The 17,129-nt window shown below is 35.7% G+C and overlaps 1 protein-coding gene across 3 annotated transcripts in view; it reads right to left on the bottom strand.

The window, feature by feature from the left end:
• The window catches only part of LOC108222676 (uncharacterized), a 33,071-nt gene that overhangs the window by 12,090 nt on the left and 3,852 nt on the right, over window positions 1-17,129 (bottom strand). For 2 of the 3 annotated variants that reach the window (XM_017396563.2, XM_017396564.2), the window contains exons 4-14: window positions 9,685-9,760; window positions 8,419-8,541; window positions 8,037-8,304; window positions 7,467-7,949; window positions 6,633-6,818; window positions 6,248-6,538; window positions 3,871-4,518; window positions 1,454-1,850; window positions 1,199-1,341; window positions 813-983; window positions 144-356 (exon numbers count right to left, since the gene is read on the bottom strand). In XM_017396563.2, the coding sequence (XP_017252052.1) occupies window positions 144-356; window positions 813-983; window positions 1,199-1,341; window positions 1,454-1,850; window positions 3,871-4,518; window positions 6,248-6,538; window positions 6,633-6,818; window positions 7,467-7,949; window positions 8,037-8,304; window positions 8,419-8,541; window positions 9,685-9,760 (2,999 nt within the window). Of the gene's footprint in view, window positions 1-143; window positions 357-812; window positions 984-1,198; window positions 1,342-1,453; window positions 1,851-3,870; window positions 4,519-6,247; window positions 6,539-6,632; window positions 6,819-7,466; window positions 7,950-8,036; window positions 8,305-8,418; window positions 8,589-9,684; window positions 9,761-17,129 lie in introns of those variants that run through there. The other variant, XM_064093020.1, reaches the window with a different exon arrangement.

Below are 17,129 nucleotides of genomic sequence, written 5' to 3'. Positions count from 1 at the left end.
TTTAAAATTTTTACGTTAGGTTCTTTGTATTATTTCCAACAATGATACCACTACATATGTAAACGACCTAAAATAACGCTGTCCTGAATCCTGATTATATAAATAATATAGAAAAGGAAAATCCAAGATAGAAGAATTCATACAGATGCTAGAATAGACTCCTCGCTTTGTGTTATTGGTGCAAGTAGAGTATGAACATCTGACTGAACATTTGTTTGCCCATGTACGGAACTGCCAGATTGCACTCTTTGAACATTTTCAGGCTTCAACTTTTGAACTCTAATAGAAAGAAGATGGTTGAAAGCTGCCAAAGCACGCCCTCTGTGCAAGTGATGCTCAAGTCCAAGTCCACTTTCCTGATGGCAACAAAATTAGCAGCGAAAGACATTAAAAAAGAATACAGCATGCTTAAAGAACCACAAAATAGATAGCCCCCTAGATTCTATGACTGCAGGGAGGGAGGGAGGGAGGGAGAGAGACAGAGAGAGAGAGAGAGTGGGAGTGGGAGAGGGGGGGGGAGGGGGGGGAGAGAGATGCAAATATTACAACACCTGTGCAATAATGCAGCAATGGAATTTAGTTGCTCAATAGTAATTAATTCTAATTTATATATTAAAAAGTTGCAGACACTAAGAAAGATACTACATAATACATATCGAAATTTATTATAGTACTTAAAGCTGAACACAAAAAGGACTATCAAACAATACTTGCTTCCCAAATCCTCGTGTAAAAATAAAATATAGGGTTGCAAAGCATTAGAAACATCAACCACGTCTTAGGCAATTACTAGGTCTCTGAACTGATTTTACCTTAGTTGATGAAGCATAGAACTCCTCTTCAACATGTTTATGTATAGCAGTTTCCCAGGTCATGGCACTTATCTCAACATTCTCATTAGCATTAACTAAATACTCAATATCCTTCACTGGCAAAGTTTCTCCCCTGGGAAGACCAGATAATGATCGACACCCTAGAGGACCCTGCAGTAGAAGGCATTGTAGATTAAGCACACTTGCAAAAATTTAGGTTGTTATTGGATAAAAAAAAAATATATGTTTCAGACTATACACAAATTTATATGATCTTAATAGTCGAGAAACCAATTAGTAAAGATACAGCCACTCTATAAGAAAATGTAGTACTAAGTTGGATAACAGTAGATAGGAGAAGAGATGAGTAGATATCAGCAGTTAACCTGAACATAGAGTTTAATTAATCTGCGAACGGACTTAGAAAACCAGGAAGGAAGCATCTGTAGAAGTGAAGTGTCATGACTAGATGAGAAGAAGATGCTGTCCCTCCAGTTCAGATAGTCTGATAACTGAGAACTGACAAACTCTGTACATAAAATTTGAATCAGTAACCAAAACAATTACACATAACACCAGAGAAAGTAATACACTGAGATATAACAAAGATGACATAGTAGATCCAGATGATAGAATCGCACCTTTTCTAGTGGGATTCAAATAACTGCAAGTTGGATCTTGCCCAAAGCATGCTGTCACGAGCATCCTCCACAGTGTAGGGAAGCGCTGGAGAGCGGGTCTAAGATTTTCCAGTGTACATTGTGCGGAGGAGCTAGAGTGCCTAATTATACTTCCACTGCATAAACAATCCTCAAATGGCATAGGCGCATACATTAAGGTTGCCAAGGCTGCAATCTCCCCTCCTCCTTCAGCAATATCATCAACAGTACAGAGAATGTCATCAATCTCACAAACACCGAGTCTATTACCAGGAACCATACTTTTTGATGCAATAAAACGGGCATTAGCGAATGACGCATCATACTCATGCCCTTCAACTCTTAGAAAGAGCAACCACTTGTCCCTTTGATCATCTCCCTGTAAAAACACGACGTAAGAACACTGACAATTTGTGTTCAAAGTACAAGATAACTTGTAACTCGTCTCCAAAAAGTAAAGAATATTTAATTTAGCTATTAAGCAAAAGACCCTTAACTTATACATCACTTAAAAGAACTTGTAAAAGTAAAGTTACTTTCTCGTTTAACCATAGCTGCAATGATCAGGATGAATTACCTACCCAGTACTTGTTGAAAATGTGCCATGGCAAACTAAACCTTTTACATTACATTTTTAACAAGCCAACTGGTCAAAGTTGACATGATATGAGTTATAAATGTCCCAATATCACATGCAGTTGAGAAAAGATACTGTAAGAGACTGCATAGGATTAAGCAGGGTGTAATTCAAAGACTGGGCTTCAATGATATATGTGTGCGCGCGCCCACACAGAGGGCGAACGGGAGGTAGAGAGAGGGGGGGGGGGGGGGGGCAGAGGCGTCTTCAGGGGGAGTCTTCCCAGTTATTTGCCTAGGGCCTCCATCGATAGAGGGGCCTCTAATATATATACATACATGTAGTATTAATATTTATAATTATTAGTTATTAATTATATTCAATAAAATTATTAAAATAATATATATTCTTCTCCCTTATACACCAGTTTAGGAATATGGACACTCAAAAGTAAGAATAATAATAACTTCTTAGAGTATCTCCAATGGGAGGTGCCAAGAGGGGTGCCAATGCCATGTGGCATGACATGGACTGGCACTCTCGTTGGCACCCTCGTTGGAGATGTTGGAGTGCTATTGGGGTGCCAAATGAGTTGGTTTTGGGTGCCAAAAGTTGGCAACCCATAAAATAGGGTGCCAATTCCTTTGTGGTCCTAATAATACATAAAATATAGATCATTTGTGGTCCCAATAATACATAAAGATATTATTTCTCTATTAATAAAGTTGGCATCTTAGAGTGACAACCATTGGAGTGTATTTTGAAACAAGGGTGCTAAAAATGATTTGGAAGAGTGTGAATATAAAATATAATATTTTGAGTGATGTGTCAAAATTGGCACCCCTTGAAGGGTGCCAACAATTCGAGATGCTCTTAGCTTTAATTTGAACTATTTTTATGCTTTGTTTCTTAGTTAAAAATTATTTTTACTACTGCAAATTTTTAATGTGATTTTAGTTCATCAAATTTTAGATTTTGGTTCAAAAATACTAGGGCCTCCGAAATTCTGGAGACGGCCCTGGGGGGGGGGAGAGAGAGAGAGAGAGAGAGAGAGAATGTATGATTCAACATATGAGTAACCCTTATCAATGTTATGGAGATTCTTCATATAAATAGAAGGTTAAATTTCAAAGTGGCCACTGTACAGTTGGCAATTTATCGAGTTCACCACCATGATATTCGGGGTCTCAAGTGTATATAATACTTAACCCTAAAAAACAAACAAAGGACACTTCAAATAAAAATGATAGACTTCAGACCCTTAATTCATTGGCAGTCAACTTGATATCATGCTAACTATACAGTGGCCGCTTTGATAGTTAACCCTATTAACAAACAGCATTCTATTGCAGAGGTGCTTAAGACTAAAGCCTTTCCATGCATATGCAAGAAATGTGCATGTCCACTTATGCACTGTCTCTAGCCTCCTAGTCCTTCATGACTGTAATCTTAAACTATATTAGGAAGATACTGTGGCAAGTGATTGTATAAACATTACAGGACTTATAAAACTATGTATGAATTCTGATTCATGCCTGGTTGAATTTCAACAATGCAAACTAAACATCTAGTCAATCAGGTTTTCACAGCCATATTTGCGAATAAAATGCTAAGCACATACAGATATCAACTCTCACACAACATACCACATCCTTGGAGACTCAACACTAGGCACTGGGCTTTGGCATTTATACAGGTCAGAGTTTAGATTTATCAAGAAGAGACAGGGAAATATACAGAGAGAGAGAAAGAGAGAGACCAAGTCTGCCACAGTGCAAAATATTGTTAAAGAAATGAATGGAAACTCAATAAGCGAACCTACCACTGCATCTTGGAATACCGAGAGAGAAGCATTATCCAGAGCCAACTTGTGGTAATCAAGGTAAAGATCGAGGAGGTTCGGCAATTTATACTGAGCACAGTTATGTACAACAACTTTATGCAGAAGTTGTGCTGCTCCAGGATGCACTGTTCCACTTAAACTTAAAATATTTGAATCTGATGAACCCTCGACAGAATCATCTAACGATGAGGTTTCATATGTGTTAGTCATGTATCCTGACCGAGCTAGAAGACGAACAATCTCTGCTGTGCCTTCCCAGTATTCCTTTGGAAAAATAAGTCTTCTGGCAAGCCGCTGGTTAATAAGCAATCTCACCCACGTCGAGCACATATTATATGAAGAAAATCTGATCACTTTCATATCTGGAATTTCCAGGCACACAGCATCTAACTCCTCAATTGAGCTTATGTAGCTATTGTATTTACTGAACTCTGTACTATATCCTACAGCTGAAGTTGGGTGTAAACCATCCAAACTGATTCGAATAGTCCCATTGGAAAATAAATATGATGGAATCACGTCAAGGAGTTCATAAACTTCAACCCAGTCGTTGTGGCATATGTGGTACTCAATTTGAGACTCCCATGACACATTAACACCCATTAGAAATGGTTGATCCAGCACTATCTGTGAGAAACAAATCATTTTCAACTTCAGTGCTAAAGCTTAAATAACAATTCAGATAAAATTATAATGTATTATAGAGGAAAGCCTACAAATATAGTGACTGATAAAATTATCAGTCAATCACTTTGCAGATTAAGGATTTCATATCATATTATTATAATCTTAACTGTCCTAAACTAATTGTAAAATTTCTTTCTTAAAGTGAATATAACAATTTCCTGATGATAATACTTGAAAATTTAAAAGAGCTGCACGAGAACAAATAAAACGCAAAATTTATCAATGATAAATAAAGTGTAGTCAAAGAGTGGGGGTAACATGCATTTAAAGCGGTACTTGTACCGCCTAAAAATTTTCTACACAGTTAAAATTCTCTGTTCCATTAATGAAAACAAACAATTAAAGGATATCATTCACGGATTTACTACGTTATATAAATAACGATGTGGCTAATTTTACATGAAATTACAAGAAAGGTAATCTATTACTCTTTATAAAGAACCAAAGCCCTCTCGGTAGGAGGTACACATGCCGCATGGAACCGAATTTCAGTTAGCGTCAATTATCAAATCGTGTGTGTGTGTGAGCGCGGGCGTGCGTGTGTGCGCGCGCGCGCGCGCGCGTGTGTGTGTGTACATCACAGTGATGCTTTTCTTTATAAAATTTTCACTGAAATCCTAATAAATCAGAAGTTCAAATAGAATCCTTGAAAATCACAACTGCAATCATATAAACATTTTATAATCATTCACATAATATATCAAATTATCATTTTTATACATCAATTGTCTAGTATAAACCTATATTCACATTGTTATCTATTATTGTATGATTTTCTTATAAGAAAAGATATTCCAAGCATACATCTATTATTTTTATATCTGATATACAATACATATTCAAAACAAAATATTCCATATTCTAAATTTCCATAATAATATTGTAACAATCATAACTAACTTAATAACGTCTACATTGTCATAACTATTACTCTATATATGATATATGATTGAATAACATTATATTTTAATAATGTAACACTTGGAGCCTATTTAAAGTCAAAATTGATAAGAGGTACTTTTTCGGACAATGGACAACTTGTTTTATTTTTTTAATCTTACTTGTTATGCTTCATTGTCCTCTATACTCATTACCTTTTGCAGTCACCTCTTAATTCGTACATAGGCCCCACATAGGCCTTGTCAAGGCCCAGCTCGGGTCCGTCCTCGGGCCCACAAACCTCCCATTCTCTTAAAATCATTTGGTTTGTATTTAGTAATTTGTACCAGAGTAACACTCTTTATATATATATATATAAGATGTTGATCTTGAACTTTGGCCCAAAGATGCCTTAGGTATGATTCTTTCAACTTACCAAGCACAAAGCATAGACACGTTTGAGCGTCAAAAAGGTTTACAAAAACTAAAATAAAAATCCTCCATTCAACTGTGACACACCTCTTGTCACATTTTAAGATATGTATAATGTCATCGGTTACATTAGGCTCTATGATCCTGTTAAATATTTTGTGGTAGCTAAAAGCAATATATTGAGCATATTTGGTTATATCTTAAGAATTTTTTAAATACATAACTTCATTCCAGGAGTACCTTATATCCCTCCTAAACACCCGATGTTCCATACAGATATAAGAAGTTCTTAAAAATAGAAATTTTTTCAAATTTCATAATAGATCATTCAAGAGAAAGATAAACTTGCGTTCCATACCCGATCAACAGTTCTTTGATCCCATGCATCAGACCATACTGCAGCTCCAGCCCAGTAGCAAGAATGAGCACTGTCATCATCAAGCACAGGAACTATAGGATGTTCACTCACATCATTCCAGGAACCTAATACAGCTCCATCGATCTCACCACAGAAAAGGACAGTGTTATCAACTGTTGGATGCAGCAGATGCAAGCTAATTTCTTCAGGTGAGCTGATGTTAATATCTGGAAAGAAGACTTCCTTGCGGCCACAATATGTTCTGCAAAAATTACTGCAAGGGTAGACCCTCTTTCAGAGAGACAACCAAAAGTCAGCTAAAAAAAAAATTCATAGGAACTACAAAGATTAATATACAATTCATGTGATGCTTAGTTATCCCAACCTCAATGAGTGACATCCTCTCCAATATATCCCCCTCATATGGTCCAATATAACCATATTTTGTCATCTCAGCAGCTAGCTGCAGCCGAAGTGGTCTTCTTACAGTGCCAAAAGTTAATTGTCTGAGACAAAGTTCAATATCCTCACCGAGCTTTTGCAATGTTGTTACAGCTAATCCTGTTTCACCCTAATAATTACAAACATATTCAGAAAACAAAAATAATTACAAGACATTATTGCAAATTAGAAACAAACTTTATGTATCTATTAGGAATGGCAACAGTTTGAAATTCTGGAATATCCAAGTCCAAACTCAAAAATTTTATCAAATCCGAATCCAGCTGGATTTAAAAATTCAAAATCCAATCCATCGGGTTTTGGATTGGGTTCAGGTTTACTGAAACTCAATTCTCATAATTTTTAGAAAAGCGGTAGTTTCAATTTTTATTCTAAATTTCATAAACATTAAATATAAATAGTAGTTGAAGACTTCAAGTATTACAAACCAATATATATATATATATATATATATATATATATATATATATATATATATATATAATAGGTATGTATGATATAAATAAATGTATATAAAATATATAATATAGAATATGTATATGATATGTACATATTATATATGCTCTATCAGGTTTTGGATTTCTGGATGGCTTCCAGTTCGAAATACCTAATATCCAAGTCCCAAATCCAAACTAGTTTGGGTTTTAAAGTTAAGTCCAAAAATCCGAATTCAGTAAAATTTAATCACGCTGAAACGGATTGGGTATCCATCAGGATCGGAATATTCCACCATCCCTGGTATCTAGATATGGTATACCTTTAAAAAAAGATCATAAGCAATAGCTCTTCCAATGTCACGGACTTCACTAAAAGTATCATGAGGCTCCTTGTCACCGATCAAATTGTGTGCTCGATGAAGATGCAATTTGAGAACAGCTAGAGGAAGACGGCCAGAAAGTAGAGCATCTTGAACAACATTCCGCTGGTCCAAATTACCCAGTTCCCAACGCGCAATCATATCCTTTGTATTTTCCAAGGGTAAAACTTTCCTTCCTGACACGACTATAGCAGAATCAGACCCAGTTGATCTACTAGTATTATCAGAGTTCATATGTGTTCTTGTCTCCAAGGGGTCAGCAGACATTGAAGCTAGTTTCTTCACACCTCTAGATTCAAAATCAGCTCCAGGAAAAGGAAGTTCATGCTGGTTCAACTTTTCATATGATGATTCATTTGTTGGAAGCTCAGTTTCATCCTTTGATAAATCTGTATATATCTTTGATGCATCCGGAGCATCCACCTGAAGCATTAAAAAAGAACTCATTGGACTGAACAACATGAACAACACATAACATTCAAGCTACAAAAAGAAAAAGAAAAGACCTACCGAACTTTGAGCTGGTCTTTTGATTTTAGAATTGAGTCGAGATTGTAGATTTCTTATGATTTCAAGAAAGTGAGCCATCTCATGAAGCCTACTTGAGTTTCCCATTTTATTGTATTCCTTCTCATTGTAATCATTCTCCAGTAACAATGGTAAATGACAATCCTCTATTCTGTTTACACTCCATGTCATGAAGTTATCACTTCTATGCTGCAACAACCCATACTTCCGTATCATTTTGGTCGCAAAGCAGGTGGCCAATGCCAAAAGCCTGTTGATAATTATGACGTATTAAGTAGGACAATACATAGATCAGAAAATATCTTAAGAGTCAGTCCACTTTACATAACCTTCACCAGATTATCATAATATAAAGGTTCGCTACCTTGATGCCGCAGAAACCTCATTATCATTACTAATTTTATCAAACATCAAGTAAGCTGCAACAAAAAGCAGCCTCAGGATGCCTTCTTCCGCCAAATTGACATCCACAAGCTTCTCTAATGAACTGCTCATCCACCAAAAAGCACAATCAATACTAACATCTTGCCGGACCTACATTATTGTTGAAGCATAAAACTTCGAATGACAACTTAGCTTTGAATTGTAGGCAAAGCTACATTTGCAACAAAAATGCATGTCAACATTCAGATAAAAATTATTGAGATCACCACAGTGGCATGGAATTGCATGTGACTGGATAAAGGAATCCCTATTAACACCATGTATAAGAGATTAAGTATTAATCTCAACATTGGCCCTACCATCAAGAAATTTACATTTGTCAAAAGTATAACATGAAAGTGATTTCTGTCCCAACAGCAATTCCCTCTGAAATACCACTAAAAGTAATAATCAACGTATTTTACCCTTTAGGCTACTGAAGTATCAAAGTCCCGCGTGCAAAACTCCCACAAAACTCTTGACCATAAAAGGCGACCAAATCACATTCAAAAAATAAAGATGTCATATAGAATATAAAATCAAATCATAGAAAATGATATAGGCAACGATCAATTAACTGATTCTTGGTCATAGTTTGTAGGCAGATAAAAAATTCGTAAAAGATATTAACACGCTGCTAAATTAGTAATAAAAAAATAGGTGAATAATCTCATTGTGTAACAGATGCCACGGGGGGGAGAGAGTTTATACCCCCTGACAAATAGCCCAAACACAACTTCAGAAACCAGAACGGCGGATCCTGATATTGACCAGGGATATTATACAAAATTTATCATTGAAAACTGCTCTTTTGTCAACCAAAACATCCGAAGTGCTAATTATACAGTAAAAAAGTGGAGAATATTAGAGTGGTACCAGTAGGTACTACAGCAACATGGAAATACATCACGTGTCACACACCTACTATTAAATGACAAATATATAATCAGCAGGGTATGTTCTCAAAGTAAATAACAACCAATCAGAGAATGCAGAAATAAAAGGCAAACTTGTTCACTCACCACTTCTACATGCGATGAGCCAAGGACAGACAAGATATTTACTCATAAATTGTTTGTTTAAAAATTTCTCGAAAAACTAATCACAGTTTCTTCTCCCCATCGGAACAAAAGTATCAGATACTAACTTATTCGGCAGATACACAGAAATAATCAAATGGAAATTAATATATGCTACATTTTCTTACATCTCAATCTCGTCAAATTTCAGGTAGTCCAAAGCCAGTTGCAAGCGGCGAATTCGAGATATTTTCAAGTCCCAGCCTGCAAGTTATTTAAAGAGTCATATATGTTTGACCATCGTCTTGTGAATATCGACAAGGCAACTTCAACTAATTTAGCTAATCCATCAAAAGAAATCACAGGGCAAAAAAACATCATTTGTAGAAAATAAAATAAACAATGTGAAGATCATCTAAGCAGACTATGCAGAGTTTCTACTCTATAAAAAAATTAAAAAATAAATAAAAAACCAGATTCGCATGACTCTGAGTATTGGGTTGCCATCGAGAGATATGAGAAACAGTACAAAATGATTTGTGGACCAAAATAACAAAAACTACATGTCCGATGAAACCATAGGTTATGAAAGATATTAAATTGCCACCTCTAAATAATAATACAAGTTAGAATACTCTTGAAGGTAATTTGAATTTCCAGGTTGATGTGGAGACCATGCAATCAGGTGTCAATGATTTTAAGTCTCTCCCAGAAGTTGTCAAAGGGACTTCCAGAGCAGTCCACACTGACTTTATTATTCCAAAATGTTTAATGGAAGTTAACTTCATAAATATAAATCTACCATTGGCTACCGTGAACTTATTTCATTACCAGTTGGAGGTCAAGCTTTCATTTATGTCTTTCTAAGTAAAGTCTTGCAGTCTTGCTCAATCCTTTTAGATTATTCTTCACCTATGTTACTTGGACTCTTCATTCTGCCTTGAAGTTCGTGTCGGACACTAAACACTCGGACATGGACACTTGGACTAGGACACATATTTTAGGCCAAAAACGTGTATATTTTCCAATATATTACCGAGTCCGACACATGGACACGTATCCATGTCGGACACTTCTAGCCGAGTCCGAGTAACACGGTTCTTCACTTAAGAACTCGAGGACAATTTTTCGATTGTGGGCAGAATGATACAAGATCAAATGATAAAGATCGGGAAATAGATTTTAGTTATTTATATGATTATTGAGATATGAGTTAATTTACAATTTATTATTTTTGTTATCTGCTTAAAATATATTTTTTTATTTCAAAATCTGATAATAGTTATCAACTGGGGATCCAGATAATAATAAGATTTAGTTGCCTCTTTTAACTATTTGTTCCTGAACTATTGACTCGCTCTAAAATTTTAGAATCTTAATATAAAAACAATTATAATTATCCTCCTATAGCCTCCCATTTGCAACACCAAATTTCCATTACCACATAAGTTTTCACTAATCCTTTTTTTTTTTACATACATATCAAGCATCCTCATCCTTTCGTGTTATATTAATTTTTGCTATTACACAAAGTACATAAATAAATAGTAAACAAAAAATAATTTGTGAGTGCATGCATAACAAGTAACAAAACTATATAAACGGCCACATTTATATATATATCTCTTTTTTATGCATCTATTTAAATTAAATAACAGTGATTTAATAAATTAATTTGTAAAATATGTCTCCATTCTCTTTTTCTTATATATGTGTCTCTTATACAGAGAGAGAATTTCTATGACCCCTGTTTCATCGAAGACCTCCGAGACCATACATATTCTGCAAATAAAACATTGTAAATGTATCATGCTGTAAAACATATTCAATAATAATTTCGGGCGTGTTTGGCAACCATTCCATTTGAAAAATAAGCCCCTATTTTTATAATAAAAAAAAAGAATTTTTCTATAATTGTTTTCGATATAAATGTTAAGGTGGTTTTTCATATTCGTTATTTGACAAAAAAAAAATAATGGCTCATTTTAGGGGGGGGGGGGGGGGAAGTAGAGTTTCAGGTACTTTTCTTCATAAATAAGCTCTTATTTCTCAAATATAAGTACCCAAACACCCCCTTCACCGAAACTTTTGAAAATTAGGTATATTTTGCAATCAAAATACGTTTTCGCATAATAAAAGAAATATGTCTTGCAAAGTTTTGTTTGCCAAACTTACAAGATTTTCAACGTTTTCCTTCCGGATCATACATAATTTTGCATATTTTCAACAAAATAGCGGTATTCATAGAATATATGTTATAAAATGATATATTTTACAATTTTTTTAAGAACATACACGATCACCAAGGTCTCCAATGAAACACGATCTCCAAGGAACTCGATATATATATATATATATATATATATATATATAGAGAGAGAGAGAGAGAGTATTACTCTAATACAAACCTCCTTATCTACAAACTAAAAACTATCACTAAAGTCCTAAGAGAATAGCACTAAATTCTCCAACAACCCCACTTCTCCTTCTCCTTCTCCAAGTCAACCCTTGCCTCCACCCCACTTCCGGCAGCTTCACCGCCGCCAAGTTTGTCACTCCCTCCACATCCGCCGCCCCCATCTCTACCATTTCCACCGTCCCTCCACCACATACTTCTCTTTTCCGTTGACAACATCACCACCCCTACATACCGCCTAATATATACACATACATTAATGCATGTTTTACCCTGGCCAGTAGCTTCCATCTCTAGTAATCTCGGCATCGACAGTGAAATTCATCATACACACCCATCACAGCCATCTGATATCCTTCAATCTCCACAACACCAGCAACGCCAGTTAATCTATAGCTACAACAACCCCAGTTTTGCGACACCCACCAATAAATCGAAACTATTGTTCCATTAACTCCTTTCATGTCTACCACCTTCATCTCCACTATCTCAACCACCTCCACCACCACCAGAATCAAGTACAAGAACAGATCCACAAATTTTCAACGATTTCTGGAAGATTTCATCATTTTTTGCAACACAAATCACTAAATTTTAAAGAGAATATCACTATATTGTATTAAGAATATCACTAAACTGAATTGGCTTTTAGTTTTTATTTAAGGGTTGGTTTGTATTTGATCACTACCTTATATATATAGGGTCCTACTACAATGGAAACTACTAGAATAGAAACTAAATAGAAACCAATGCGATTAAGTAGAATGATGCGGGTTTTGGGACCGGGGATGGACCCCGAGATGGGCCTAGACGGGGTCTAAGTAGGGCCTAATAGGGCCGGGTCGGGGCCTAGTGGGACCATGGTGGGGCCAAGGTTTGGCTCTTTAAGACTGTCTGGAGCCTGTCCAGGGCCTGTGAGGAGCCTTGGCGAGGCCCTAGCAGGCCCGTGGTGGATTGAGTAGGGGTGAGGGTGGACCCTAGGTGGGTGATGACATATAGGGGATGGGTGATGACATATAAGGGGTGGGTGAGGTCATTTAGGTATAGTTGCCGATTCAAGGTGGTGGTTGCAGTGATGGAGATAGTGGAGGTGAAGGTGGAGATGGAGGTGGTGGACATGGAAGGAGCCTTTAGCTCTATCCGACAGTTTTTGACAAAGATCTGGAATTGAAATCGACATTAAGCTGGGCAGACAATACTAGAGGTGAGGAAGACCGAGGTGGAGGTGGGGACGAAGGTGCCGCTGGAGATGGGGGTGGAGGTGGAATGGAAGGGGCGGTGGAGGGAGGTTGGATTTGGTGGTGGTATAAATAATGGAGGCCGATAAAGAGACCAAAAGGAACAATAGAGAGACCATTCAATGGGGGAAAATTGAAAAGAGGCATACCTAGTATTGGGCGGGTATAATGTGTGCAGCTTACTGTTAGGAATAATATACGAGATCAATCTTCTAATACAAAGCACACACACAAAATTATATGACGCGGAAAATCCACGTCCCAACTTGTATTATTAATCAAAACCGTTATCAATAATACAATCCAACAAACTAGGATACTCAAGCCTACCAATACTCAAGCATACCTATCAAACAATATGACTATGTATATATAGCCATCAAACTTAGACAAATCAGAATCTAACTCTAATATACCTAATCATAATCCTAATCCAATTCTAATTTCTAACTCAAATCAGAATCCTATTCTTATTGGGTTGATACCTAACAATCCTCCCCTTCAACCCAATACGGTTTCAAAATCTTTTAACGATCACCATGAAGACGTTGACGTCCATCCGCCAATGCCTCCCCTTGAGTAACAACCTCTCCATCTAGCATAAAAAGATTTCTCTTATCCTTCCAACCTTTGAGTATCACCAATTCTTGTTTGGTGACCTCCAAACAACCGTTCTTCATCATAACAGTACATCCCAAATCAACTAATTTACCCAATGAAATTAGATTTCGATTTAGCTCCGGTACATACCTTACTTGGGCTAATTTTCGAATACGACCATTATGAAGTTTCATTGTTATCTCACCAACGCCGGTAACTTTTATTGTTTTACCATTTGGTAAAGCTATCATCTTTCCGTCACAATCCTTATAGGACGAGAACCACTCCCTCCTAGCACATATGTGATGAGAACATCCCGATTCAAGTATCCATTCTTCTTTTGATCCCTTGTCTTCTTGAACCAAAAGAGCATCATCAACCGTCTCAACAAGCGAAGCACTACCCTTCTCTCGGATTTTCTTTAACTCCTTTAGGTCTTCTTTTGCTTTCGGACATATGAATTGATGGTGGCCCAATTCTTCACAATAAAAGCACTTGATATTAGGGTTATGTTTCTTATCAAACTTCTTTTTCCTGTTATATGCATCCATCATAAGTGCACTTCCGTCCGATGCATCACCTGATCATTGCTTCATCAATCTTTCAGCTTCAAGAATAACAACAGTAGTCTCATCCAAAGTTAACTTCGTTTTTCCAACCATTAAAGAAGTAATCACATTATTATACTTATATGGTAGGGAAACAAGTAAAAGAATGGCTTTGTCCTCATCCTTTAATTTTTCATCCAAATTATTCAGCTGGTTGATCAACCCATTAAAACGATTTAGATGATCTCTCAAATCTCCGTTTTCTTCCATCTTAAGTCCGAACAAATCTTTCTTGAGAAACAACTTGTTGGCCAAAGACTTTGAGTGATATGTCTTTGTCAACTTCTCCCACAAATTTTTAGGGTTATTCTCCTCGAGAACATCATACTTGATTTCCGGTGCAAGAGCCAACCGGATAGTCGACGCAGCACGTAATTTCATATCTTCCCACTTTGAATTATCCACATCAGCGGGCTTCTTATCCTCGAGAGTTGCATATAATCCTCGTTGAATTAACAAATCTTTCACTGTGCTCTGCCATAAAGTAAAATTGTTTCTGCCATCAAACAATTCAATCTCGAATTTTCCTCCCATCTTATCCATCATGAACCTGAGCTCTTGATACCACTTGTTAGGAATAATATACGAGATCAATCTTCTAATACAAAGCACACACACAAAATTATATGACGCGGAAAATCCACGTCCCAACTTGTATTATTAATCAAAACCGTTATCAATAATACAATCCAACAAACTAGGATACTCAAGCCTACCAATACTCAAGCATACCTATCAAACAATATGACTATGTATATATAGCCATCAAACTTAGACAAATCAGAATCTAACTCTAATATACCTAATCATAATCCTAATCCAATTCTAATTTCTAACTCAAATCAGAATCCTATTCTTATTGGGTTGATACCCAACACTTACCTCTACTAAAAGACCCTACTACAAGATTAATGAGGCTTCTTCCTAAAATTGACCCCAACATTCCACGTAAAGATAGAAGCTCGTGAGTTATTTTGTGAATGGACCATGTCGTAATCCTTATTCAAGGTAAAACAGTGATAACTTAAAGTGTTTTTAGTTTAGTAACAAATCTCATTTCACATTGCCCTCCTTACTGAAGGTGGTGATCAAACAGTATAAACAAAAAGTTTTTGGTTCATTCGCATATGTGATGGGGAATAGAAATGGAAATTTTTATACATTTTTTTATTTAGTTTATATGTACTTACTGGGGAAGGAAACAAAAGTAATTGTTCAATTAATTTATATATGGGGCTAGTAGCTTATTGATCATGTAAGATACTCTTAATAAGCTCAATTATTATGGGTCAATATCCATTAGCTCATATTATTAGATTTTTATTTTTTATATAGTATTGTAATCCCCACATGGATTATTGAAATAATCTTGAATAACATATATTAATAAAATGAGTCTCTTATTGGGTTGTAAACCATACTATTCTTCATTCTGCAGTTGGATCACATTGGGGTTATTGAGTTGTGTTGTTAATATTGCTTTTAATATACCTGAGTTCATGTCTTCTCTGAAGGGAGATGATGGGAACATGGCAATGGAAGCAAAGAACATCTGATGATGGGAACATGGGAATGGAATCAAAGAACTTCTGTACCTATGAGTAATTAGTTTATATGTATTAAGGTCATGTTGCAGACAACAGCATTTTGCTAGCAAAAAGCATGTGAAAACTGTATGGTAAATCTAAAAGTAGCTTCTCTGAAGAAGAAAAAAAAAGCAGGCCCCGTGCTTCTAGAAAAAGTTGCTTTCATCTTTTGCCGGAAGCTTTCACAAATTTCGCTATCATACCTCACTAAAAACCTTATTTTTATATTATAACTCAAAATATGGAAATATCAAGAAAGTTACCAAATAGTTATCAAATTTTTACAACACCCAAACAACCAATTGGAATATGGGGGTGTTTATTAATTCTAGTACTTTATATAATTGTTGAGTCATATTCCATTCAGTTGTTTTATAGAATTTCTATTTCCCAAGTACTGTAATCCCCTGGAAACTTGATTATAGGAATAACTGAAATATAATATTAACTATCTTCTTAGGTTGTGATCCTTAGCTATTCTCCCTTTTGCGCTTTGAAAACCTTGGGGCGGTGATTTTCTGCTGTTAATCGAACAAAGTTCATTGTTTTATTATTTTGATCTCATATGTCATTGATTTCTCTGGTAGTGTTCACTAATTAATAAGCTTCCTGTTGAGCTCAAAAGTATTAGTTTGAGAGTAAAAAGTTTTCTCAATTGTAAGTAAATAACAAGTACTATCAAATTAGATTATATATTGTATTAAGATGTACAATGACATTCTCACCTCAAAGTAAGTTATAAAGTACTCCCTCCATCCAAATATGTATGGGTTGGCTACTAATTTCTTTGCATATTAAGATATACAAAGGAGTTGCTTATAAATAAATAAAAAATTAAAATGTTCAGGTTTTGCATTAATGTGTAGAGTTTAAACTTTTGTACTAAACAAAGAACAGCCAAAAATATTTCTTATGAATTCCTTATAGCAGAGCTAAGACAGCATTGGAAAAAAAAAAAGTTTGGAAGGGAGTTTGTTAGAACGTGTGAAAGAAATCATTCTAAGGACAAACAAACTTAGTTAATATTGTTCATAATGTTCATTTTAACTCAACATATTTTTACTATAATCTCACAGAAAATACACACCCTGCAGCTTATTACCAAGCTGTACTAACCTATACTTGAATTACCACTACTTTTGTTAACCAAGATAGTCACCACAAATTCATCATTTGTGCCATCAC

Source organism: Daucus carota, chromosome 5, assembly GCF_001625215.2.
Source record: "Daucus carota subsp. sativus chromosome 5, DH1 v3.0, whole genome shotgun sequence".
NCBI lineage: Eukaryota > Viridiplantae > Streptophyta > Magnoliopsida > Apiales > Apiaceae > Daucus > Daucus carota.
This window is presented reverse-complemented; position numbering and strand designations above follow the sequence as displayed.